The sequence below is a fragment of the Mauremys mutica genome, chromosome 1, assembly GCF_020497125.1.
Source record: "Mauremys mutica isolate MM-2020 ecotype Southern chromosome 1, ASM2049712v1, whole genome shotgun sequence".
NCBI lineage: Eukaryota > Metazoa > Chordata > Testudines > Geoemydidae > Mauremys > Mauremys mutica.
Genome location: NC_059072.1, coordinates 199536720 through 199564332, shown reverse-complemented (window position 1 = coordinate 199564332; position 27613 = coordinate 199536720). Strand labels below are relative to the sequence as shown.

The window sequence follows — 27613 nt, the reverse complement described above, 5'->3', positions numbered from 1 at the left end:
AACTCCTGAGGACTAGTGTGGGCTCGGACATTCGCTCACTGTGCAGGTCACAGTCATAATTAATGCTGAGTTTTGCACTTAAAGCAGGGATTCAGCTACTTTGTTACATGAGGAATATGGTGTATTTTACTCATCATTATAGCATGTATTCCTTGAGCATAAAATGATTTATTATCCAATTCCGAAAGATAGTTTAACCACATTTTATACATCTTTCCTCCTCCCTCAGATATTGGATAGCAAAACTAAATGGAATATTTGAACAGATTATTCATAACACCAGCATGCAAATAGACACACATTTTCTGATATAGCATGTTTTCTTTTTCATATTTTAATCCACTGACACAAAGCCCAATTCTTGACTTCAATAGGAGCAGGAGCAAGCACAAAAAGCTCATATTCTGCAGTGCATGGCATGCCAATCTGGGATTGCTTTTCTTCTTTGTGTTGTAGGTTCTTTTATTGTTTACATATCAAAGTTCCTTTGCATAACTGTAATAGAAAATAGTGTGGTAGAACTTACTAACATTGGAATAAACTGCCTAGGGAGGTTGTGGAATCTCCATCTCTGGAGATATTTAAGAGTAGGTTAGATAAATGTCAATCAGGGATGGTCTAGACAGTATTTGGTCCTGCCATGAGGGCAGGGGACTGGACTCGATGATCTCTCGAGGTCCCTTCCAGTCCTAGAGTCTATGAATCTATGAATCTAAACTTGTTTGGGCAAAATTTAGTATGAAAAAAGATATTATTTTAAAATGCCTGTTCTCGTTGATAGTACCACACGTAATACATGACGGTAATGGAGCATCACTACTTAAGGCCAGACTGTGAACCCCTTTCACAATTGAGAGTCACTCCCCCAAAGAATCCTACTGACTTCAGTGGGACTACTTAGAGTCACTGCTCACCAACATGAGTAAGGAATATGCAATCTAGCCTTAAATGAGTAAGAAGTTGAGCTTCAGCTGTGAGTTTGTGTATCCTTTCATAGTGCTCCAGGAATAACATTGTCATCTGTGATTGCACACAGGAGAGCCTGATCCATATATGAAATAGCTGAAGAAAACTTTAGTTAAATACAATGTTATTTTTCTTAGATCAGTTTTTTCCCTCATCATGGATGGCCATGTATGTAAGTACATGGATCCTTATGTAGTTTAACAGAGAAAAACCTCTATGATCTCTGAGCTGAAACTAGAAAAACTGCCATTGTGGCCCTCAGTGCCATTACAGTTGCCCAATGGCTACCCTTGTCTTTGATTATTAAAGCACCTTAGTGACAACTAGTAGCTAATAAAGTATCAACAAGTAAAAGAAAAATATCATGAGGTAAGACCATGGGCGGTGGGGGGACCCCCCCCCACATACATTGGGGATGCTAGTCCCATGTCCCAACCCCTTCCAGATGAAGCCCCGCTCCCCCACGGCAGGAGCCCTGCGCCCTTCCTCCCATGGCCGGAGAAGCCCTGGGCTGGCGGAACCCCAATCCACTCCCATCACAAACGGAGGAGCCCCGGGCTGGCCCTTGCTGTGCTGTGCTGGCTGACCAACCCGAGCTGGAGAATGGGAAAGGCAGTGTGCCTCGCCTCCCGAGACCCCCAGACGCCCAGCAGGTGAATGCTGAGCTTTTTATATGTGCTATGCAGGTTTGGGGCAGCTGAGGAGGCAGTATCTGCTACTCAGCTTCCCGGGTTCATCAGTAATCGCTCTGGAATCCAGGGAGATTATTGATGAACCCAGGAAACTGAATAGCAGATACTGCCACCTCAGCTGCCCTGGAACTTGCATAGCGCATAATAATAAGCAAAAACCCACAACCCACTGTCCCGCAGCAGCGGCTCTGCCAGGGGAGGTTTAGCCTTTCCTGGCCTATTATACTCGCCACCCATGGGTAAGACCAAATATACAAGATACTTCAAAAAGTGAATAAGCTTCAAGTGACGGATGGTTTACCTGGTAATAAAGCTACAAGCTTCTTGAGGATTATCAAATGCTTTCCATCTTGCTGTTGGGATCCTATGACAATCCAGAAAGGCTTTGGCAAAGCTTGTATTGGTCTCTAATTGAGCTGCCTTGGCTGAGGGACCAAAACATCTAACTCCAGCTGACATCAAGTCATCCACAATTCCTAGTAATTGAAAAGTGCCAAAAGATAAATGCACTCAAATATTCATATGTCTCCCTAAGATGGCCTTTTTATTCTATAAGACCATGGTTTTCAACCTATGGTCCGCAGACCCCTGGGGGTCTGCAGACTGTGTCTAATATTTCCATACCTCCATTCAAAATGTTGTAGAGGTCCACAAATGAAAAAAAAAATGTTGAAAACCACTGCTATAATAGAAAAAAGGTGGGTGAGGTAACATCTTTTATTGGACCAACTTCTGCTGGAGAGAGAGAGACAAGCTTTCGAGCTTATACAGAGCTCTTCTTCAGGTCTGGGAAAGGTATTCAGGAGTGTCAGAAGTAAATACAAGGTGGGACAGATTGTTTAGCATAAATAGTTAACCCATATTCTAAGAGACCATTCAAGGTGAAGTGGCCTGTTAACAACTCTCCAGTCATAGGATAAAAAAAAAAATGGGGAGGGGTGTTAATGGTTTATACATTGTTGTAATAAGCTATAAATCCAGTTTCTTTATTAAGACCATAATTTTTAGTGTCTAGCAATGTTATGAATTTAAGCTCCCAGGCTTGTGTTTTGAAGGTGTTGTGCAAGTTTCCTCTGAGGATGAGAACTAAGAGGTCAGATATGGAGTGATCATTTCATGAAAAGTGTTCACCCACAGGTGACACGGTCTTTTTGTCTTTTGTCATTTTTCTGTGTGAATTCAAGGCATAGTGACTGTCTGGTTTCACCCACTCAGTTGTTATTGGGGCATTTAGTGCGCTGGATAAGGTACATTACATATTGTGAGAGGCATGTGTAGGACCCATGGATCTTGAAAGGAGCATTGTGCTGGGAGTTGATCATCCTAGCAGTGGAGATATGTCTGTAGGTTTTGCATCCGTTTTTATGCCAGGGTCTGGTGCTGCTTTGAGATGGAGTGTCCTGATCTGTGGGAGCTTGCTTTTGACAATGAGCTTGGAAAGACTGGGGGGTTGTTTGAAGGCCAGAAGAGGGGGTTCAGGAAAGATTTCTTTCAGGATATGATCCCCATCAAGTATAAGCTGTAATTGTTTAATGATACCCCCTGAGTGTGCCATTGTGGGGTGGTAGGTGACAACTAGGAGGGTGTGTTGGAGAGTTCTTTTCTTCTGAATTGAAGCAGGTTCTCTCAGGGTATTTGGGTGACCCATTCCATAACGCAATCTATTTCTCTAGTGGAGTGTCGTTGTTTGGTGAAGGCAGTTATTCTATAACATCTTCACATTATTGATAGGTTTGTGTGCTTTATTAACATTTTATTTTTGTTCTCGTCCCTCATTTGAAAATATTCAGGGCACTGTTAGCATGGAAGCCTACATTTCATTTGGTGCCCCCTAGTTCTTGTGTTATAAGGAGTAAATAACACTTCTTCCTTATTTACTTTCTCCACACCAGTCATGACTTTATAGACCTCTATCATATCTCTCCTTAGCAGTCTCTTTTCCAAGCTGAAAAATCCCTAACCATTTTTGTTGCCCTTTTCTGTACTTTCTCCAATTCCAATATATCCTTTTTGAGATGGAGCAACCAGCTCTGCATGCAGAATTCAAGATGTGGTTTTAGATAGAGGCAAAAAAAAAAACTAGATATGTTCATGGAGGATAGATTCCATCAAGGGCTATTAGCCAAGGAGGGCAGGGCTGGTTTCCTTACCCCTCTGTTTGCCAGAAGCTGGGAATGGGAGACAGGAGATGGATCACTTGTTAATTACCTGTTCTGTTCATTCCCTCTGAAGCACCTGACATTGGCCCCTGTCAGAAGACAGGATACTGGGCTAGATGGACCATTGGTCTGACCCAGTAGGGCTGTTCTTATGTTCTTAAGTACCTCCCAAAGCACCATCCAAGCAGCCTGCTACGTCCTTTGGTATAGTGAACAGTTTAATGCTCAAAATGTTATTTTACAAATGGATTAAGCTACTTGTTTCATCATTTGGTTTCAAGAGACCTTTAATCTTATTTTACAAAGCCTTGTAGTGAGACCATCCAGTTACTGCACATGTCTAACATGTACACAGCTATGAAGCAAAAATTAGACATAAAATCTTATATGTACAGTACAGAGAAAAACCTAGAATATTCTTACACTTCAGTTAAATTAAGGTAGAATACAGTTTAAAACTTCAATATGATTATTATTCTTTTAAGATAAATTCAAGGCATTTGGCTTTTTCTAACAAGAGAATTTATTCTAACCTTACCAGCTCCCAAGAGTGCCTCTGGTCCAACTACCACAAGTCCAATGTTATGATCTTTGCAGAACTGGGCAAGGATAGTATGATTGCTGACTAACACAGCTGAAAAGAATAAAGATATATAATTAAGTTACAAGTATAAAACACTTGTACACTGAATCAAAGACAAAGGGGGCTATAATTCCACCCCCAAACAGTGACAATACAGTGTTGGAATAGGATATTATAGGCAAAAGGAGAGCTGAACAACTTAAAGGGTGTTAAGCCCTTACAGACGTTATCAAAACTGAAATAGAACTAAAAACGGAGTCCAGAATAGATAACTGAAGGTTATGCACAATATCTGATAAATATACAGTCATTAAATATTAATTACGCTATGTTTATTTTGGGTAGCCCAAGCAAACATTTTAAAAACATGTTTATACAAATGGACTAGCATATTTTAAAAATAAAAAGGAAGGCATTCTAGCACCAGAGCTGCCTCTGGTGGGCAGAAGACAGAACAGCAGCACTTCTTAGGCAAAATGTATTTTATGCAGGAAAATACAAAATTCTATACCCAGTGCTGTAGAATTCCCCCAGGAGTAAGAGTTCATCACAGCACTCTGTTTGCAGAGCCAGGTTAGGACACAGTGGGGCCCACAGGGCTGCGGGGGGGGGGGGGGGACCCACAGGCTGCGGTTCAGAATGGCTACTTGGGAGGACAGACTGGAGCATGGGCTGGCATGATTATATTGTGTTATTTTGACAAATAAAATATGCAGAATTTTCAAATATTGTGTGCAGAACTTTAATTTTTTGGCACAGAATTCCCCCAGGAGTAAATCATGAGCCTGATCCAGTGATGACTGAAATCAGTAGAAAGATTCTCATTGATCTGTACTTTAGGAACAGTGGCAAGACAAACTATTCTCACATATACAAGCATTAAAACACATACTGATCAGATTCAGTGACAGTGAAGTAAATCTTTTACCACTGAAGAAGGTAGAACCTAAAATACATTGTGAATTTGACAGATTTATCAGTTTCACTCTATTAATTTTTGAACCTCTGTATTTGTTTTTGGGAGTGGTTAGTATCCATTTAGACCCAGCTGTCCTCAAGTCTCATGTGTTGTTTACTTTAATTCTTGGCGCTATATCAAAACACATGTGATACAGGGTTTACTCCTGAGGGCATTCTCCACCAAAAACTTAAAATTCTGTGTACGATATTTTAAAATTCTGCAAATTTTATTTGTTAAGTAAATGTGGAGGCTCCAGCATGGCACTGGGAAGCACAGGCCATTGGCTGCACAGAGATGGGAAATCACTCTGCAGCTTCCCTCCGAGGACACGGACTCAGCAGTGAGGCTGCACCCAACCCTGACACAGCGCAAGGACTATGCTTGCCCCAGAAACACCCCAGGGTCTGCCTGCCTGTGGGCAGGCAGACTCAGCAAGGCAGGATCCAAGTGTGGAGGGGCTTAGGGTTGAGAGGGTTCTGTGTGGGGCAATCTGGGTGTGGATGGTTCAGTGGGGGATCTTGATGCACAGGGACTTGTTGGGGGTTCTTGGTGCAACAGTAATGGGTCTCTGTGAGGTGTCCAGGTGAAGGTGGTTGGGGATCAGTGGGGGAGATCCAGGTGGGTGGGGGGAAAGAGCTTGGTGAGGGGGTCTGGGTGTGGAGGGTTCAGTGGGGGGTCCAGATGCTGGGGGAGTGGGACTCAGTGGGGTAGAGATCCAAGTGCAGTGGGTTGGGGCTCGGTGGGGTAGGGATCCGGGTGCTGGTGGCTTGTTGGGATGGTCCAGGTGCATGGGGAGTGGAGCTCATTGGGGGGGGGGGGTTCTGAGAGTGTGCGGGTGAGGCTCAGCAGGAGGGTCTGGGTATGAGGGGATTTGGATGCACGGGGGCTGGGGGAGCAGCTCTCTGTACAGGGATTCCTCCCCCTGCACCTGAGGAGCGATGAGTGCAGGAAGCGGAGGGGGCGAGTGGGGAGTTTTTGCAGAATTTTCTGCAACCAGGAGAGAAATCTGGGTGGGGTCTGACCCGGCCCCAGATGCCGTACAGGGGAAGAGGAAGTCCCATCCTCCCCAGCCCAGCTGTGACTAACAGCTGAGCACGGCACAGAGTAGGAGCCACCAGCCAGGTCTTCCCCAGTCCCGTCTCCTGCCCCACAGTGATTTATCTCTCTGCCAGCTGCCCTAGATACCTGAAACATACTGCTGGGCAGGGTTGCATGACCACTCTAGTGGCTTCCCTTTGCTTCCCTGTCAGAAAGTCATTTTTCTATGGGGAAGCAAAGAAATCTGCGGGGGACATAAATGCGGTGCATGCACAGAATGCCCCCAGGAGTAAGTGTTTTATCAGATAATCTGACAATTAAAAAAAAACCAAAGAGCAAAAATTATTTGCACGTGGTATAATTCGTGGTATCTTTTGTGGAAAAGAATAAGACACACTTAATTTCTACTGATTCAACATATAATATTGAACAGTTTTTGTTTATATTCACATATCTATATATGTGCACAGCTTGAAATATCATTTATTTGCTTTCTATTACCTGAATTTGAAATCTTTCCATTATTGGCTGTTCCTGCATTTCCTGGAGCAACTAGCACTTGTTTTACATGTGGAGATTGTGCCAATTTCCAGGCCAGAGCGTGCTCTCTGCCTTCACTGCCAATCACAAGCACTCGATCAGCCATCAGTCTGTGAAGAGCCAGTCACTGTACTTATTTCAGAGTCCTATGGGAAAAAACAAAACATATGAATTATGTCTCTAACAGCCACTCATAATTGGTAGCCTCAGTCTAGTTCCCAGCATATAGGTATTCAGGTGACAAAAATACACCATCACACATGGTATTGATTGGCAACAGTGTTGGTCTTCTGGGTGAATTCATGGACCAACTGAAGTCGGTGGAAGTTTTACCATTGACTTCAATGGGGTCAAGATTTAATCCCTTAAGTATACAGGCCAACGTGCAGAGCAGGGATCGGCAATCTTTGACAAACCCCATGGTGGGCCGGGCCGGTTTGTTTACCTGCCACGTCCACAGGTTCGGCCGATCCCGGCTCCCACTCGGCCTGTGCTGCTTCCCGCAGCCCCCATTGGCCTGGAGCGGCGAACCACGGCCAGTGGGAGCTGCGATCAGCCAAACTTATGGACATGGCAGGTAAACAAATTGGCCCCGCCCCCCCAGGGCCATGTGCCAAAGGTTGCCGATCCCTGGTGTAGGGACTGAACTACGCACCTAGGTCTGGTTCCTCCACAGAAGTACTGAGGCACATTGGCAGTGTGGGAAAACTTATACAAATGCTGTTTTTAACTTACCTTTAAGGTAGTCTTCAATATGGAGGATGTCAATCCAGAAACTTTAATGAGCACTAAAATATGTAACTTTTTAAAAACAGCAATTGTCAAACTATAAAAATCAGCAAGAATGCTGCTAAGATAGAATAATGTGCTGAATACACCTGCTGTTCCCCCCAATACAGTAACTCCTCACTTAACGTCCTTTCGCTTAACTTTGTTTCAATCTTACGTCCGTGCTCAATTACAGAACATGCTCTATTTGAAATTGTGCAACGCATCGCTATAATGTTGTTTGGCTGCCGGCTTTGTCCACAGCTGGCAGCTCCCCCATCAGCTCCCCTATGCCCCCCCACAGCGCCTCCCTCCCGCCAGCAGACCCCGCAGATCAGCGCCTTCCCCCTCCTTCCCTCACCTCCTGCCCACAGCAATCAGCTGGATTGCGATGTTCAGGGGGCAGGAGGGAGGAGGAGGAGGAGCGAGGACTCAGCGCGCAGGCTCCCCCTCCTTCCCCTGCCTCCCGAACACCGCAAACCAGCTGATTGCCACAGGCAGGAGGCAGGGGAGGGAGAGGGGAGGAGCGAGGACATGGCATGCGGAGTAAAGGGGGAGGGGGGGAAGAAGAGGTGGGTTAAGGGTGGGGGCTTGGGGGAAGGGGTGGAGTGGGCAGGCCAAGGGTTGAGCCCCCTGCCCCTGGTGCTTGCAGAGTAGGGAAAGCTGCCGCTGCGCACCGTGCTTCTCCTAGCCAACAGCACCTTCAGCCTCCTTGCCTGCCTCATTGTCTCCAGTGCCTCCCAACTACACTGTACTGTACTGTCTGGCAAAAAAAATTTCCCTGGAACCTAACCCCCCCATTTACATTCATTCTTATGGGGAAATTGGATTCACTTAACATTTTTCACTTAAAGTCGCATTTTTCAGGAACATAACTACAACATTAAGTGAGGAGTTACTGTACACTGACATTTAAAATGGTTATCTCAATAGTATTTCTTGGCAGATTTGTTTTGATGTATTTCAGGAACACTATAATATGCAATGTATTTTACAAATGCTGATTTAGTTTTTCCAATATGAAATTAAAATGGGCACATATAAATGTCATGAACAAAACCAATCCCAGAATATGACCTGTAAGATAGATGCTATTGACATTAACCAATCCATAGCCACGAAATACATCATAAATTAAGAACACCATAAAAATGTCAGCTTTCCAACCAAGATAACATTGCTCTTTCTCAGGAACAGATGATCTGTGGGGATCTTACTGTATAGCTTACAAACAAAATCAGAGACAATATTTAAATACAAAAGCATTATGTTTAAGAACAGATTTTAGTAAACTGTAACCTTTTAGGAAAGAGATTTTGGTTCCTAGCAGAGATAGCACCAATATCGATAAAATAATCATTGATTATATACATTTCCAAAATGACGGAGCTGATCAAGTATAATGTCCATTTAAAAAAGTTTTATATACCCTCTTTTATGGGACTTTATCCTGCATCTACAGGGAAAAGGATTACTTTATATAATAAGTCTTTTCCATTGTTTTTTCTTTTTTTCAGAGTAAGGGTACTATACATTAGACACACTAAATACGTACATTAGATTACCTTGAAATAAAGTTTACCTTGTGCAATTTTTTTTTAAAAGTTGGGTTCTTCCCTTTTTTGCTTCTTTATGAAGTTTTATTTTTCCTGCCCCTCCCTCCCCGCCCTGCCTTTTGTCTTAGCTATTCCAGAAATGTTAAGTCTGATCTTCCTTGTTGTTGCTGGAAGACTTTCCTGGGGTGTGTGTTTTACAGTACTGATGAAAGGATGAGAGAGCTCACAATAAACAAAAGGTTGAATTTGATGACATTTTAACAAAAACATCCATTTATCCCAAATGCTTAGTACACACTGGAATTAAATAGGTGTTAACTAAAAAAGTTTTTAAAAATTTGAATTAAATCCTCTCCCCTCACAATTATTCAGTTTTCAACCTCTTCTTGACCCATCATAATTTCACTAATTCAGTAAAGTCTTTCAAGGTAGAATCGATCTAAATTTCTAATGGGGGGGGGAAAACACACAAGCAGAAACCCCTTTGTGCTTAAAAAAATGCGTTTTCTTTTCCTATCATACAGAAGAAAAAAAGGAGAGGGCTTTCCTCTCTCTTCCCCCCTTCTTGCAGTCAACTTAAAGGCATCTTGGCAGGAAAGGGAGCTAGTGGAAGAACAGAACTTACTTTAGAGGAGATATGATGGGGACTCGCAGCTGAGAGACCTCTGCTTGCCACATAAGGCAGTACTGCTCCATCTAATGATTCCAGAAACTCCCCAGACAGATACAACCCCTTCCTCCTGCTCCCAGTTCAAATTCTTCTGTGTGATGAGAGCTAATCTCATAGCCAAGGACGACAAGCTCTTGCGGAGCTAAGCTCTCCAAGCCATGGAGAAGGACAAGAAGGAGAGTGTGTGCTCCCATTCTCCTTTTAGCAGAGGAGAGAGAGCTGTACTCCTCCTTACTTTAACTCCTGCTGGTAATGCAGGTGACTCACTCCTTTAAAAAACAAAACAATATAAAACAGGATGCCCCACAAAAACCTATGTAACATTTGCTAGTCTCCATTCTTTGGATTTCTCACAGAAGAACAACAAATAATATGGCATTATTTATCCACCAATCAGTTCTGTATTTTTGCTGGTAATCCACACAAGCTCTATATTCCCCATTCCCTATAAAAACAAAGATTATAATTTCTGAAACTGAGACATTGGTCAATGTACTCATCAGTCTGTGTCATTTAACTGCACATGTATGGCCCTTTTCAAGTAATGAATCTCAAGGCAACTTTCTATAACAATAAAACAAACATCTTTGGTAACAGTACAGAAGTTAAAAACTGTTCTTTTCTGATGTCAGAGGATGGGAGAGACATTCTTTAAATTAATATTGAAGAGTCATTCCTTGATGTGCATGTGTAACTCCCCACTATCTCAAATCAGTAATATCAATACACTTTTAGATTAGTTTAAAATCTACTTTAATATCTAGCACATATTAAAGTTAAGTGTTTTTCCTTTAATCCTAAATTAGGATATGGAACCTTTTAACGTTGTGGAAAATAAAATGAGGTTTATTCAGCGTTGGAGATAGGTGCACAATAAGTAATATGTTCTATTCCATTCCTTATAGGTTCTTATACCATCCTCACCGCCATAGTATTTGAACACCTTCCAGTAGTGCATTAAGAGACGTGACTAACACCATGTTTCCAATACTACAATTGTTTACAGAAAAATAAATCAAAACGTGCTGATATATCACTGAGCAAGACCTGTGTGTGACGTTCTTAAAAACAAGCACACACTGAAACAGTGAGAAATAAAAGTTTGTGTCTCTAAAATGCAATACATTCCTCTCACATCATTAAAATAAATACATTTACATTAATAAACAACAGGATAATCCCACACATGCACACCTTCCAGTTCCTTACATATTGATGGACAGATGCCAGATTTTAGCATCACAGTGAAAAAAGCCATGCACATTGCAATAAGCTTAAACATCACCTATCAAGTCACACGTCTCTTTTACTTTCTTCTAGGGAATGACAAACAGAGAGAGATTCTGTAGTTAGAATCCGATCAAACAAGCACACAACTGCTGAGGCACAATTTGGTCTGTAGATATTTAAGCCATTTCTTCTTACATTCACAGGGATCCTGCAGTGTAGATCACAAGGATCCACACAATTCTGAAACCCTGTCTTCTTCTACCCAATCACATAAGAGGGAGATACTGAAAATTTGCATTCATTCTAACAGCCCACAACATACTGCAATTATCTGACTTAAGTCATTTTCTTAGGTAGGATAAGAAAGAGACAGGCAGACATGCAATAATAAAGAGAGAGAACAATAATAGACACAAACTGTTGAAATGTCTAACACCCAAACAAAAATACTTCTTCCATGGCATCATTTCCACTTCATGTAAATGTTTAGGTTTGCTGCAGTTTTCATATACAGATCAAACAAAAGGAGAACAAACTGACCGGTGACTTCTGGGTACTTTTCTGGCTCTATCAATCTGTTTCTTCACTTCACCAAGCGGATATTGTAATTTTAAGAACGCTTGATAGAGATCTTGTGTTTGTCTCTGTCTGAGGGATTGGAGCAAATACAGTTGTATCTTAGAGCTTGGCTGTACCCCCATGTACATCACGTCTGAGTTTGGCACACATTATCTTGAAACCAATATTCCATCCACAGATAAACTGAATCCGCTCCCCCACAAAAGATACCATTATGCTTCAGTGCAACTACCGCTGCACAAACCACACTTCATCATATCTATACTGCCTAAAAGATATGAAAGTTCAGCGTCTACCAGGCAGAGTTCATTTGTTAGCGAGCAAAGAGATCGACGGAAGGCATCGCCTAAGCCTGAAGCGCTCATTGACATCACGGGGAGTCCGTTCTCCCAGCAGCACCTGTCCCGGGATAAGGAATGCCCAGCTCTTTCCAAGTCACCATGTTTCTAACCACGATCAATTAACAGCTGGCCTGGCCCTGAGAGCGGCACTGGGGGGGAGGGGGGGGGCAGGGGCGGGGAATTCATTGTTTGTCGCTGTGTCCGACCAGCCTTCAGAGCCCCGCCCCCAGCCCCGCCCACTGGGGGGGGGTCTCCCGCCCAGCCCCTGTGAAGTCTCTCACGCAGGCCGCGGGTCACAACAATCCCGGACTCTGTCACGTGTCAGGCGGAGGCGGGAGCGGTCGGGGTCACGCGAGAGGCCTCTGTCTATGGTCGGGACTACATGGCCCACAATCCCAGGCGGCAGGTTGGAATGGGAGGGGGCGGGGCCGCTCCGCCTGAGAGAGCCGCTCGGAGCCGTCCCTGAGCGCGGGGTGAAAGGAGCCGCCCCTCCCTCCGCGCTTCCAGACACCGCCCCTCAACGCGCGCGTGCTTTCCCGCTCCCCTACGCATGCGCTGAGCACGGGGGCGGGAGGGGGCCCAGGTGAGGCGGGGGCGTCGGGCAGCCGCGGCGTTGGCAGGCGGGGGCAGTGGGGGAGGGGCAAGGGGGGGGGCTGCAGGGCCCGGCCCGGCCCGGCCCGGCCCGGCCCGGCCCCCGAGGGTGGGGGGTGTGACACCGGGGGGCTGTGCCGAGACCGTGGCTGGGGGGGCGGGACGGGACTCTGTCAGTCCCCCTCTGGCCCCGCCCCGCCCCCTGAGCGGGGTAATGCCGGTTCGTGGCAGCGCCGCCCACAGGCGGCCCCTGGGTTGCGGCGGGAGAGCTCCGGGAGTGGCCCGTCCCCCGGGCCTCTGAGCCCCAGCCTGGCCGCGGCCCGCGCGGCGGCGTGTCCGCTCTCAGGCGGGGCCGTCAGTCTGTCCCTGCAACGCGGGGAGCCGGCGTCGCCGGTCTCTGGGCTTCGCCCCACGTCCCTGCACCGCGGGCACTCGCCGCTGCCAAGGCGGTGCGTGGCCGGGGGGGAAGGTAGCTCTAGAGCTGGATAGTCAAGTCTGACCATAAATGGTGAGTCTAGAGTAACCCTTCTACTGCTGTGAGCAAAGTGAGGCCAGGTCTACCCGACAGCTCTATACTGGTGTATCACTATGTCACTTGGGTGTGAAAAGTCCACACCCCCTGAGCAATGTGCTTATACTGACCTATCCTCACGTGTAGCCAGCGCTATGCTGACAGAAGCAGCAATCCCATTGATGCAGTTATACCGCCTCTTGGGGAGGTGGATTAACTGTGCCGACAGGAGACTCTCTCCCAATGGCACAGGAGCATTTTCACTTAAATGTTCAGTGGCACAGGTGCATTTGTGCAGGTGCAGCGTTTGAAGTGTAGACCTGCCCTGAGTGTTTGCAAATGGAAAGGTTCATTTAATTTTTCTCATAGATGCCTGTAGCACATGATAGTACAAAATACCATTTTGCATAGGTCTTACATAACTATCTTATATAAAGCACCACACACCACTGTATATAATATTATACATAATCGTAGCAGCTTTTATTTAAAATGATCAACAATCAAATATTACTTTTAGATTTACAAAAACAACAAGGAGTCCGGTGGCATCTTAAAGACTAACACATTTATTTGGGCATAAGCTTTTGTGGGTAAAAAACCTCACTTCTTCAGATGCATGGAGTGAAAGTTATAGATGCAGGCATTATATAATGACACATGAAGAGAAGGAAGCACCTCACAAGTGGAGAACCAGTGCTGACAGGGTCAATTCGATCAGGGTGGATGTAGTCCGCTCCCAATAATAGACGAGGAGGTGTCAATTCCAGAAGAAGCAAAGCTGTTTTTGTAATAAGCCAGCCACTCCCAGTCCCTGTTCAAGCCCAAATTAATGGGGTTAAATTTGCAAATGAATTTTAGTTCTGCTGTTTCTTTTTGAAGTCTGTTTCTGAAGTTTTTTGTTCAAGAATAGTTTTTAAATCTGTTATAGAATGTCCAGGGAGATTGAGGTGTTCGCCTACTGTCTTTTGTATGTTATCATTCCTGATGTCTGATTTGTGTCCATTTATTCTTTTACGTAGGGACTGTCTGGTTTGGCCAATGTACATGACAGAGGGGCATCGCTGGCACATGATGGCATATATAACATTAGTAGACGTGCAGGTGAATGAGCCCTTGATGGTGTGGCTGATGTGGTTGGGTCCTCTGATGGTGTCGCTAGAGTAGATATGAGGACAGAGTAGGCAATGAGGTTTGCTACAAGGATTGGTTCCTGGGTTGGTGTTTCTGTGGTGTGGTGTGTAGTTGCTGGTGAGTATTTGCTTCAGGTTGGGGGGGGGGGTTTCTGTAAGCGAGGACTGGTCTGCCTCCCAAGGTCTGTGAGAGTGAGGGATCATTTTCCAGGATAGGTTGTAGATTGTTGATAACGTGCTGGAGAGGTTTTAGCTGGGGGCTGTACGTGATGGCCAGTGGTGTTCTGTTATTTTCCTTGCTGGGCCTGTCCTGTAGTAGGTGATTTCTGGGTACCCATCTTGCTCTGTCAATCTGTTTCCTCACTTCCCCAGGAGGGTATTGTAGTTTTAAGAATGCTTGATAAAGATCTTGTAGATGTTTGTCTCGGTCTGAGGGATTAGAGCAAATTTGGTTGTATTTTAGGGTGTGTGATGTGTCTTGGATGGAAGCTGAAGGCATGTAGGTAAATAGGTAGATTTAAACAATAGTCAATAGTAACAAGAGTAGTGGATTGTACAAGTACTTTTAAGTGATACAGTACTTAGAATCTGAATTTTTTTCCAACCAGATTATAAATATAAAGCAGGTTTAATTCTGAGCCTAATCTTAATTTGACAGCAACTCAAAGTGGCTAATGGGCATAAAAACTTTCAACACACTATTTTGAGTAAGCATGAATATATGAAAAACAGTTACACAGAGTTGTAGGGGATTCATCCTCTGACTAATGCACTCAGTTCTAAGAGATGGTCTATTGATCTTCTTTAACACATTTGCATTCTTTTTTTAAGGCAACAAGAGACTATAATCATCATCTAGTCCAGTGGTTCCCAAACTGGGGTTTGCAAAATGTTACAGGGTTTTTTGGGGGGGAAAATTCCATAATGGAGGGACAGAGCTGTCCCTAGGGACCCCAGGCAGCACGGGGCCAGCAGCCCAGAGCCCCTGGACTTCCCAGAGCTAAGCAGATCAAAGCAAACATATCTATCACAGGGAGGAGATTTAAACTTCAAGACTCCTTATAAGAAATGGAAAGGGAGGTGGATATTTTCTGCTGTTTTTAAAATTAAATAGGCAGCTGGTATTGTTTTTTAAATTATTATGAAGAACAAGTTTAAGCTTTGTTGTAACATGGGTTGTTTGCCTGGACTGCTGAAGACCTGAATGTTTGTGTAGGAGGAACTCTTCGAGTTGGCATCTTAAATACCTTCATGCTGTTTCACATCTGATACTCCTTGGTGAAACATAGGAGCCTTGTCTTATAACAGGCTTATTCAAAGTGATACAAGCTATGAAACTGAGATCTTGGAAGAGTGTTGCCATTTTCATAATGTAATAAAAATAATAATAAATAGTGTGTAATAAGCATGTCATAAAAACAAATTTTATATGTCCAAGATGACTGCTTTTATAATTTATACTCAGGTAAAGGAGATAATCCCTGGAAATATTAATTTTTAGGAGAGGGTTCGCAAGGCTTGACATTTTAGTGAAAGGGGTTTGCAGGTTGTTAAAGTTTGAGAACTACTGATCTAGTCCAACCTCCTGCATAACCAAAGCCATAAGAATTCACAGTGGTAGTGTTTATAATAAGAAAGTAAAACAAGGCAAGGTGATTAGAAAATAAAAGAAACCCTTGCTGATCTTAAGTTTAAAAACCCATTATTTGATCCTGTATGTGTGCAGTTGTACCTTTACAAGGCATTCAGGACAAATGATCAACATTGAATGCTTCTAATCTTGCCTCTTTTCAGAAGGTTCTTCCAAATAGATAGCCTGCTAGCTGCATAAAATTTAAGTAACAGTAATTGATTCAACCTGTCCAGTTTTATATCTTGTAATGCAAGCTGACACAAAGACTTGTGGTGGTGGTGGCTATGAAAGTAAAGATGATCTTAGTGTACTGTTGTCATAAACAGATAGTTAAGGGTTAAGGTCTGTTTTACCTGTAAAGGGTTAACATGTAGTACCTGGTGACCACCTGACCAGAGGACCAATCAGAGATAAGATTTTTTCAAATCTCTGTGGAGGGAAGCCTTTGTCTGAGTGAGAACTGTTTTTGGATTTAACAGAGGACAGTCATGTCCCCAAGTTCTCCTGGAGTAGTTTCTACTAATTAATAGTGAGTATTAATTAGGAAGGCGAATTAGTCTTATGATTTGATTTCTATATTTGCAATTGTGTGGTTGCTAAAGGAAATACTTTATTCCTGTTTGCTGATATTGCTTTTACTGAGAAAAGGGGGAGAGGGGATTCTCTCCAGAGATTGATGAGGTTATACCCTATGAGTGTCCAGCTTGGGCTCATAGAGATTCTGTATTTTTCTTTTTATTCTTTAATAAATTCTTTTCTTTTCTTTGGACTTGGTTAATTCCTTCCCTTGGGGAAATTCAGGGGAAGGGGAGGGGGAAGTGGGCTGCTTCCCTGTGTGTAGAGATTCAAGGCATTTGAATCCAGGCAACTCTGTCTCCAGAGCAGGCTGGAGAGAGGGAAGAGGGGGGGGGAGGTTCCTCCTCTGTGAATTGATCTGTGTTCCCAAGGGGGGAAACAGGGGTGTCCCGGCCCACGGAATTGACCGGGTGGTGGAAGCCGAAGGGGAGACCTACCCTAGGATTTTGGGGTGGGGGAAGACATGCGGGTCCTCACTTTAAAACCGCCCAGTTTCAAGTGAGGGTAGACTCCTGACATGGTGGCAGCGGAGTTTCGAACCCATTGTTACAAGGAGTTTTTTTCAGCTAGGCTACGCTGAAGGGAGCTATTCTCTTCTTCTATAGCAGGAAAGCAACCTGACAGAAGAGGGAGTTTACAGTTTCAGCCAGGTTGGCTGGAGGAAATTAAGTTTCCAGCAGGCTTTGTTGGGAAACAGATTTTCTTTCTTGAAGCAGTTTTCAGGGTTGGGAGGAGTTTTTTTTCTCTGCTGGCTATGCTGAGGAAAAACTCTTCCCTAGAGGTGTGTCCTTCCTTTGTGATATCAGGTATCACTCAGGATTCCTAAGGTGGGGGGAAGTGCTCGACAAAGTACATTCCCATCCAACAGGGAAAACAGGTTTGGGGGGGGGAGACAGAAACCCTCCAGCCAGATTTTTTTTCCCTGTGTCTTTTCAAATCCTCTGGAGCCAGGGAATACAAATCTCTGAGAGGATTTACTACACTTTTCTGCAGGTACTAAGTAGCACCAGCCGGTCAGCTGTGCTTATTAGGAAGATTGTTTTTTTGGAAACAGATTTTCAGCTGGGTTTAGCTGAGGCATAAGGTTTCTAACAGGCTGTGTTAGAAAAGGATTTTTTTTCCTTCTTCTTTTCTTTTTTCTCCTTTTTTTCTTTGTGTCTGCTTAGAAACAGCTAGGAAAGAGGTGCAAGTTTTTCTAGGAGGCTTGTTAGAAAGGACCCCCACTGTGAGGTACTTAGCAAGTGCTAGAAACAGGACAAACCAGTTTTTTTGGGTCTTCTCAGTATATCAGCAAACAGCAACTACACATTTGCAAATGAAAAGGTTTTGTTTCTTTTCTATTCAGTCTCTCGGGAATAGAGAGGGTTAGGAATTGGGGAAACCAATTCCCTGACTGAAAAGGGGTGTGGCCAGCACCAAAAAGCAACACCAGCAAGCCACACATAAAAGTCACTGACTGCAGAGGGGTGTGGCCAGCACCAGAAGGCACTGTTCCCCATCCCAAGAAATTTCCCACCTACATGGCAGGTGAGGACACTAAGGCCTTCTTCAAAAAGGTTAAAAGGACCTGCCATGGGTACAGCATCCCTGAAGACCAGTACAAGGACTGGTCAGGAAAGTGGACTTTTGCTGTCTATGACAATTATTCCATCCCCATGCTACTGGGGGAAGACTTGGCCAACCATGTGCAGCTGGCCAAGAGGGGGGGAGTGGTCACCCGCGGCCAGGCCAAACAAGCAGGCACTCCCATCCCTGTTCCTGAGCCATCCACCAAGACCCCGTCTGTGTTACCAGAGACCCAGACAGAGGTGGTGGAACCGGATCCCATGCCAACAACTACAGCAGCCATAGTACATCCAGTCCCAGGACCGGAACTGGAAAAGCAACCAGCGGCAGAACCAGCGCCAGCACTGACGCCAGCGCTTGCAACTCCACCGCCAGGGGGCGCCAACGGGCCTAAACTGGCAGAAGCACCAGACAACTCTACCCAAGAGGCTCAGCCAGAGCCTGAAATATCACCTTGTGCACCAGCGGAGAGCGGTCCACAGTCAATGAAAACAACCTCATCACCTACATCGCTCCCAGAGGAACTGGTGTCTCCCGCCTCAAGGGAACAGTTCCAGACTGCGCAGGAAGCTGATGACAGCCTTAAGAAAGCTTGGGCGGCGGCACGAAGCAACCCACCGCCTCTCAGCTCTTCTACCCAATTCCAGTTTGTTGTAAAACAAGGACTTTTATATAAGGACATTCTTTCTGGTGAACACCAGGAAGGCCAGCATCCTCAAAGACAGTTGGTAGTTCCAACTAAGTACTGGGACAAGCTCTTAAGCTTGGGCCCTGACATCCCAGTGGGCATTCTGGGGTCAACAAAGCAAAAACAGGTTAAAAACATTCCTTCCACTGGGAGGGGATGGGCAAGGACAATGCCAAGTATGTCCGCTCAAATGCATACAAAGTGTTCTTCAGTGTCAAATATCTTGTTGTTTACATACTTAGTAGTATATGTAATAGTGCATGTGTTTTGTTTACCTGTTTATGTTACAGTGCTAGGAGGAAATCACCACCAGTAGTTCCCACTGTTGGCGATTTGGGGGGCGTGTCATAAACAGATAGTTAAGGGTTAAGGTCTGTTTTACCTGTAAAGGGTTAACATGTAGTACCTGGTGACCACCTGACCAGAGGACCAATCAGAGATAAGATTTTTTCAAATCTCTGTGGAGGGAAGCCTTTGTCTGAGTGAGAACTGTTTTTGGATTTAACAGAGGACAGTCATGTCCCCAAGTTCTCCTGGAGTAGTTTCTACTAATTAATAGTGAGTATTAATTAGAAAGGCGAATTAGTCTTATGATTTGATTTCTATATTTGCAATTGTGTGGTTGCTAAAGGAAATGCTTTATTCCTGTTTGCTGATATTGCTTTTACTGAGAAAAGGGGGGGAGAGGGGATTCTCTCCAGAGATTGATGAGGTTATACCCTATGAGTGTCCAGCTTGGGCTCATAGAGATTCTGTATTTTTCTTTTTATTCTTTAATAAATTCTTTTCTTTTCTTTGGACTTGGTTAATTCCTTCCCTTGGGGAAATTCAGGGGAAGGGGAGGGGGAAGTGGGCTGCTTCCCTGTGTGTAGAGATTCAAGGCATTTGAATCCAGGCAACTCTGTCTCCAGAGCAGGCTGGAGAGAGGGAAGAGGAGGGGGAAGGTTCCTCCTCTGTGAATTGATCTGTGTTCCCAAGGGGGGAAACAGGGGTGTCCCGGCCCACGGAATTGACCGGGTGGTGGCAGCCGAAGGGGAGACCTACCCTAGGATTTTGGGGTGGGGGAAGACATGCGGGTCCTCACTTTAAAACCGCCCAGTTTCAAGTGAGGGTAGACTCCTGACAACTGTACAAGGAATTAGGATGACGATTCTCATGAACAATAATGGATTGTTTCAGTGGTGTATTTGGTGTGTAGTTTTTGCTTGCTTCCTATCTTTCTATAGTTGATTTTTGTGTGAAAAATTATCTTTTATGTAAGTGTTTGAAAAAGAATTGCTTTGGGATCCCAGCACTTTCAGCAACCAGTCTTCTCAGCAGAATCAAAGTTAAGGCATTATTGCTCTTTTCTATTCTTATTAAAAACTTAATGTTCTAGATTTATTTTATCTTACTAACAGGAGTAAAAGAGGTTGGCATCTAGGATATTTGAATCTTGCTGGGGTACAGCAGTTTGCCATCTAAATAACTGAATAATATGAATATGGCTTTAACTTATGCTGCAAAATTCACCAGGGTCTGGTCCAATAAACTTTTAAGTATACATTGGAAAATAGATCCTGGGGCATTCATAAGTGTGGATATAGAGTCCAGCTGGTGGGTACTTTATATTTAGAGCCTGACTAAAATGCAACTGTATTGGCAGGGCTCTGTTATTACACAATTATGTCTTCAACATAATTATAAAGCACAGCTCTCTGCAATGTAGAGAGGACCTAACTGTGTTTTAAGAAACATGCTAAAACTTCATCCCTGTGTAAAGCCTAGGATATTTACCCTGCCAAAGAGAACTTTTTTTGTGATACTGGGAGAGCTGTATTGCAAATGAATTTTCATTTGTAGTATATACAGGATTCTTGTGTGTGTAAACAGTGCTAATCTGCTGTTACATTATATATATTTTGGCAAGTGTATGACTGAGAGTTGGCCTCTAAAATAAAGATCTTTGTACATAAAAAATAATCTGTATTTTGATAATCTTTGGAAGTAAACGAAAACTAGTTAATATCAGAAGTTTTTAAGAAATATTGGCTTTTAAAATTCAACATGTTAGTTTCATTTTATGTTCAGTGTTTTTATTTTTATTTTATTTTTTTTTCCAGGTCATTGTTTAGGATGTAGCAGCATCTGAAGAAATATGAAGTGGCTTTGTGTCATATTGACAAAAAAAATTGGATGTCATCTCTGGGCACTTTCAACAGTGATTCCCAAAAAAGTAAAAACATTTCCTTATCCCTATATAATTGAGCATAGAATGTTGTCAGGTTACAAATCTAAAGATAACATCAAAGACTCTTACAGACTTCTTAAACTTCAGGAGGGGTGTTCCCTAGATGATGTAAGAAATTCATTTAGAAATCTTGCCAAACAGTATCATCCAGACAGTGGTTCCATCACAGCTGATTCTGCAACATTTATGCAGATAGAAGCAGCATACCGAACTGTGCTTTCTGATGTGGCCAAGAAAATGAAATCAAGTGAAAATGAAGATGAAGAGGAAACCAAATTCAAATCCAAAGCACCACAGCACAGGCAGTATTTAAGTTTTGAAGGTGTTGGTTTTGGGACTCCAAGTCAAAGAGAGAGACAGTACAAGCAGTTTAGAGTAGACCGTGCAGCTGAGCAGGTGATGGAATATCGAAAGCAGAAACTTGAGAGCCAGTATGCTATGAACGCTATGATAGCCAAAGATATAAGGCAGAGTAAGAAGATAAAAATAACCCAAGCAATTGACCGTTTGGTTGAGGACCTCATCCAGGAATCAATGGCTAAAGGAGACTTTGATAACCTCAGTGGTAAAGGAAAACCATTGCAGAAATTTTCATACTGTCCACATATTGATCCTATGACTCACAACCTGAACAGAATTCTAATAGATAATGGATACCAACCAGAATGGATTCTGATGCAGAAAGAAATACGAGAAACTATTGAGGAACTAAGAAAGAACATAATAGTATCTAGGAATAAACTTGGAGAGCCAATGACACCATGTAGACAGAAACAATGGAGTCAGATTTGTGAACAATTAATAGAAGATATCAAGAAACTAAACAAAAGAATTAATGACTTTAATTTAATTGTTCCCATTCTGAACAGACAAATGGTTCATTTTAATGCAGACAAAGAAATTGCACGAGCACAGACGGCTTATGAGATCCTAATGGAAAAAACAAAGACCATTGATGTGGATACAAAGGAAAATGAACAGGAAAAAGTTAAAATATTTAGGCTTAAATCCAGCTTTTTGAAGTGGATAAATCTTATGCTGAAATAAAATAAAACAGATATACCAGTTTTGATTAAATGTTCATGTTAATACATTTCGTAGTTTGAGAGAGAATTTTTCAGGTTTACTGAAAATATAAAACCTACCTGTTTTAATGTTTAGAAGGAATCTAGCTGCTTGACCTGGCTCTCCAAGTGGTCAATATGAAAGCTGCTTAAGAATAAATCATTTTTCTCAGCCAGTTTTGCTTTTGTCATGCTTATTCTTCTGCATCTATCGAACCAGTGTTTTACTTGGGTAAATCAGAAATAATTAAACCTTGTAAAAGTACCGTTATCTTTTGCTTTACAAATTAGGAAACTGAGGTGCAAAGAAATGACAGCAAGTTAGTGACAGAACCAAGAATAGAATCTATATTTTCTAACTTCCTATCCTGTGCTCTATTATTTGAACCATTCTACCCTCTTAGTTTGAATGCTCACAGCAAGGAACAGTGGGCAGGTTAAAAAAAAAAAGGCCCTTTTAAGTAATACATTTTTCTTATTTAAAAAAATATTGATGTCAGAGACTGTTTTCTGGTATAAGGAATTGTGGCTAATATTAGAGTCCCTGCTCGCATGAGCTAGTACATATTTCTTTAGATAAGTAGATTGGACATTTTCCTGAGAATGCTGGGAGCATAGTTCCATTTTCTAAGAAAGCTGACAGGCCCAAAATGTAAACCTTATCACTACAACAACTTTTCATCCCCCGATGGTTGCTTCTAGTATCTGGCCATTCCAAATGAAAGCTGAAACAGTTTTAAAATCACAGCTCCTTGACAGGTGATCTAGCAACAATCAAACCTGAATTTATTTCATTTGTTTACATGTACACTCATTTTGTACTGTGCCTGTGCTGCCCTTGCAGTCTCTGTTTTTGTGATATGGCAAAAGACTGAAATTGAAAAACGTGAGAGCCAGATACCAGGATTCTTGTCCGTTTCTGTAGTCCGTTTCCCCCCCCCCCCATAAGAAATGAGCAGACAGAGCAAGTAAAAGACTGGTGTGATGCGCACAAACTCGTATGCAATCCCACTGAGCTGAGTTTATTGGTGTTGGGTCATGCAGTTGAGAAGCTTGCACTGCACCCTTTAGTTTTGGTAGGATAAAGATAATCATTTTTCATCATCCTTTAGACATTAAAAAGAAAAATTCAAGAGGTCACATTTAGGGCCTGTCAATCTTCAGTGACCCTACTGACAGCTGAAATGGGTACATTTTCCTTTTTGTCTTATGAATAGCAATACTCAAAGCCATGCAGTGCTGGAATACATTATTTTAGCATCTCAGGGAAGATTTTGGCCTTTCACAAACTTTGTACTCATTTTAGATGTCACTGTTGTATGAATGCCTGCTTATTTATTGAAGAGTGTAAGTGACCTTTAGTAGTTCTTGTTTATAATGGAAACTTCGGACTAGGCAGACGTCTGCTTAAATTTAGGGCTTAATTACAGCAGATAAAAGCCATTTCACACAATAGTATTGAAAAGATTGTAACTTCTATTTGTCCAGATGACCTATGGCTTTTCTAATTAAACTAATCCAACAGTACAAACAAAATAATTGCTCATTTCTCAACTGCAAACTGAATGGATGCGAACAGATTACTTGTACTTTAAATCAGCTTTACAAAATGGTCATGAAAAATTATCGGGCACAAGATCTGCTTTTCAACACTTTACCTTGATGATGGCAGGGTGAGGGGAGAGGAATTAAATTCTACTTGCCGCTGGCATGTGGGAGACTATATTTTTGAAAGGCTGATATAAATGTCAGTTTTCTGCATATTTTAGGCTATGAAATCTTAAGAATATCGTGCTATCTATCAGCATTTCTAAAGCCCCTAGCACCATAATATCTAAGAAGTGTATTTGAATTATACAAACCCAAGAAAGAAGTGCCCAGAGAGCAGTAAATTCTCCATCCCATGTGAGATCTAATAATGGGCCTCTAATTTGAGATTGATGAGAGTTCTCTGTTAATTTTATTATTTTCCACAAGTCAGAACTAAGATATTACTTCCAGATACAAAAGGTGTCTATGTACATGTACAGGGAGTTATGTGAATAATTAGTAGATGGAAAGTGCCTTGAAAGGCTTGTCTATATGAGATCTTAATATTCAGATAAAAATTAGTTATGTACTTGTTGGACTAGACTATCCTACATCAACCTTGGTGACAGTGCTGTATTTTGCTCAATCCTACCCAAACCTGCATTTTAATTTCTTTTAATTACTAGACCATTACCATGCATCTAAATCCTGTTCCAGTCGCTGTAGAGCTTGGGCTCCAAAGTTCAAACATCCCTGCTGCAAATACTGTTGCACAAAAGGTATTATCAGGTCTTGAGGGCTGCCATTCACCATCATTTGAATAACCAACAGAGAAGGTTTTGAGGAGAAGCAACAGGGGGCACTACAGGAGAGAGCAGAGGACAAGCAAGAGGCAAGAGAAGTTGCCAAGTATGCATTCTTGCAGGAAGTAGCTGACACAGCTAATAGAACATGGGAAAAAAGTGTTTGCATTTTTGAAACTGCTTCCCCACATGTTTGTGTGTGGCTTTTCCTTCCACTTCCTACATATGGGCAATACATATGGGGAGGCCCCCACATGCCCACGATTGAGATTAGCAGCACAAACTGATGTAGAAACTGGCCAGAAACATTGTTTGGGGGAGAGGAAAGTTCAAGAGATGTGAGCCACCAGGGGAAGAAGAGCAGCAACAGCGTCAGAGAATAATGTGGAGGAAGGAATCGTAGACTCATAAACTTTAAGGTCAGAAGAGACCACTGTGATAATCTAGTCTAACCTCCTGCACGTTGCAGGCCACAGAACCTCACCCACTCCTGAAATAGACCTCCAACCTTTGCCTAAGTTATTGAAGTCCTCAAATCATGGTTTAAAGACTTCAATTTACAGAGAATTCACCATTTACGCTAGTTTAAAACTTCAAGTGACCTGTGCCCTATGCTGCAGAGAAAGGTGAAACCTACCCGCCAGAGTCTTGGCCAATCTGACCTGGGAGAAAATTTCTTTCCAACCTTTTGACCAGTTAGACCGTGAACATGTGGGCAAGATCCGCCAGCGAGAAACTTTGGAAAGAATTTTCTGTAGTAACTCAGTCCTCCCCATCTGGTGCCCTTACGAGCACCACCAGATGCTTAGAGGAGAGGATAAGAATGTGGTGGTGTGAATTCAGATAGATGTACTGAGTGGGTAGCAAAAGGTGCAGTGCATGGAAGGGGAGTTCTTACTATATTAGTTAGTGCCAAAGATGGCGTGGCACCTTACAAGTAGAAGATAAGGCAAGATTCCTGCTTCAATCTGGTAATAATTATTTTATTTTATTTATGCTGACGTAGTGCTCCCATCAGGGTTTGGGTGTTGTACAGATATAAGGTTCGTTTCCTGCTCTGAAAAGCTTGATGTAAGGCTGTTTCTACAATTGAATTGCATGGGCAGATTCCCGTGCCCATAGAGAGAACCCCATAGATTAGTGGACCTTTGGGTGGGAGTCGGGGGTGGGTGAGGGGAGGATCAGGGTCTAACAAGGTCTATAAAAGTAGGAGGGAGAGAGGGAGGATGAAGATAACAATGGTAAGAATAGGTAGAGTGAATGTCTTGGTAGGTTTGAGACATTTAAATCTCATTGGCAGTACTCACGTACACAAGTTGTTGCAGGATCAGGGCTTATGTCTGTCTTCAGTGTCTTTGCATTTTATGTTTGTTTCCACTTGACATCTCTCTATATGCCTTTGGTTACGTTGCTCCTGTCTCTGTTTCATTTTTAGTTCCCCATCATCCTAGTCTCTGTTCCTTTTGAGTAATCTTAAAAATTCTTCTCCTTTTTGTTTACTTTCTTCCTCTTTCTAATTTCTGCTTCTCTTTTTTTTGACTGATCCTGCTGTAGATAAACCAGTCATTTGAATATGAACACTTGTTTTGTGAGACTCTTCCAGCTAACATCTCCAATATTGAATTTAATCCAAATTTAGTATTTTGCCTCAAGATTTCTAAAACCTGGTTCATAGTAAGTCCTTTATAATGGGCAATTGCCCAGCAACTCCTTTTTTGTTGAGAGAGACAGTGGATCTCTCAATATATGTTGGTGCTAATACATCCTTTTGTCTCCATTGCTTTGAGAACAAACAGACCAGAAAGCAAGAAATAGAGAGCTAATTAAATCTTGTACAGGAAGCATGAAGGAAGCTATTTAGTAATTGACATCTTGAGTCAATTTTTTCACTGCTCTGCTTTTAAGATTGAAGTTTTGATCCTCTGACCACACTAGGAACCAGTTTTAAAACCTCCCTGTTTTTTCCTTCTCTGATTAGCCATTCAACAGCTAAATATAAAGTAGGTAACTTTTTAAACTTTTGGTTTGAAAGAAAGCTTAATTCAAAATCTTAATGGACTCACTCCAGACCATGCTACCAATAGAACAAGAAAAGCTTGAGAAAGTACACAAAACAGGATCAATATGACAGCCCATTTATGGAATTTTGGAGATAGTGTGAAATGTGCATTCAGGAAGATGGGGCGGGGGATTCTAACCAGCAAAACACATTAAATAATTCTAATGTCTCCTAGGTTGAGAGCACTCAGCTTTAATATGCTCCAGAGCAGGGTGGCCCAGTGAACTGAGCTGGGAATACCTACAACAACTGCACTGGTGGTAGCAATGGTGAAAGTGCTGGTATGCCAGTCTTTTACCAGTGTATCACCTGGCCCTGCTTTGCACAGTGTTAGAAGACAATGATTACAATACAGGTGGCTTTTCTACGCTAGTGCTATCGCCAGTGGAACTACATAAAAAGTATCAATAATGGGTAATTTTACACAGAGGGGAAGCTACTGCAGGTAGTCAGAATGTATCTATGCTCAATTCAGCCTCAAACTCTACCATTGCCTCAGATAGTTTCCCCTTTTTTCAGCTTCTCAAAAACTTTACCAAACTACTTGTGAGTCAAACAGCACTTCTAGTTCTTGGAATCTGATTTATTAAAACATCACAGTTCAAATGTCAATGTAAATCTAAACAAGACTTTCCCTCACTCCACATTTTCATCAGTCCCTTACTGGACTGAACATTCTTTCCCCAAACCCAGGTCCTTCCACCTGGTGTTTCCTCATTCCTCTTTGGGGTTCAGCACCTCCCTGCAGCTTTCGCTAGGCCTTTTCATCAGGCTGGTAGGGAGAACCTCTTTCCCGTGGCTTAAAGGTTGTGCAATATTGTTCAAAGCTCAGACTAGCTTCAGTCAGCGGATTCTCACCCTTAAAGCACCCCCTTTCCCAGGGGCATTTCCCCTTCTTCATTACTCATCTTGCTAACCTGTTTTCTCCTGTCTCAAGTAAGCAGACAAAAGGTCTTTTTCAGCCATCTCTACTTCCTTATCTCACTAACGATCCCCACCAACAGCTCTTTTACTAGTCACAGTATTGCTCTAAAATCTTTATTTTTAAGGCACAACTCGTAACCTGCACAGTTCTACAGGTATTCTAAGCATGATTCTTAACAGAAGGTTACCAAATATTCTATGAGAGAGAGAGACCTTGCTAAA

At 42.8% G+C, this 27613-nt stretch overlaps 2 protein-coding genes across 7 annotated transcripts in view; one reads left to right on the top strand and one right to left on the bottom strand.

The window, feature by feature from the left end:
- LOC123362071 (trifunctional purine biosynthetic protein adenosine-3-like) overlaps positions 1-12219 on the bottom strand; it is a 50471-nt gene extending 38252 nt beyond the window's left edge. For 3 of the 4 annotated variants that reach the window (XM_045002358.1, XM_045002360.1, XM_045002361.1), the window contains exons 1-4: positions 11704-12219; positions 6901-7085; positions 4356-4451; positions 1960-2134 (exon numbers count right to left, since the gene is read on the bottom strand). In XM_045002358.1, coding sequence (XP_044858293.1) covers positions 1960-2134; positions 4356-4451; positions 6901-7045 — 416 coding nt within the window. In that variant the 5' untranslated portion in view covers positions 7046-7085; positions 11704-12219. Of the gene's footprint in view, positions 1-1959; positions 2135-4355; positions 4452-6900; positions 7086-9289; positions 9349-11703 lie in introns of those variants that run through there. The other variant, XM_045002359.1, reaches the window with a different exon arrangement.
- A 137-nt stretch (positions 12220-12356) lies between these two features.
- On the top strand, positions 12357-22244 carry DNAJC28 (DnaJ heat shock protein family (Hsp40) member C28). Of its 3 annotated transcripts, none has more exons than XM_045008599.1 (2): positions 12357-12666; positions 20884-22244. In XM_045008599.1, exon 2 carries the CDS (start codon positions 20919-20921, stop codon positions 22056-22058), a length of 1140 nt encoding a protein of 379 aa, XP_044864534.1. In that variant the 5' UTR covers positions 12357-12666; positions 20884-20918; the 3' UTR covers positions 22059-22244. The 3 variants fall into 3 exon arrangements, with proteins under 3 accessions (XP_044864534.1, XP_044864549.1, XP_044864543.1); XM_045008614.1 differs by having other exon boundaries at positions 12391-12489; XM_045008608.1 differs by lacking the exon at positions 12357-12666 and adding an exon at positions 12945-13182.
- Positions 22245-27613: the final 5369 nt, after the last annotated feature.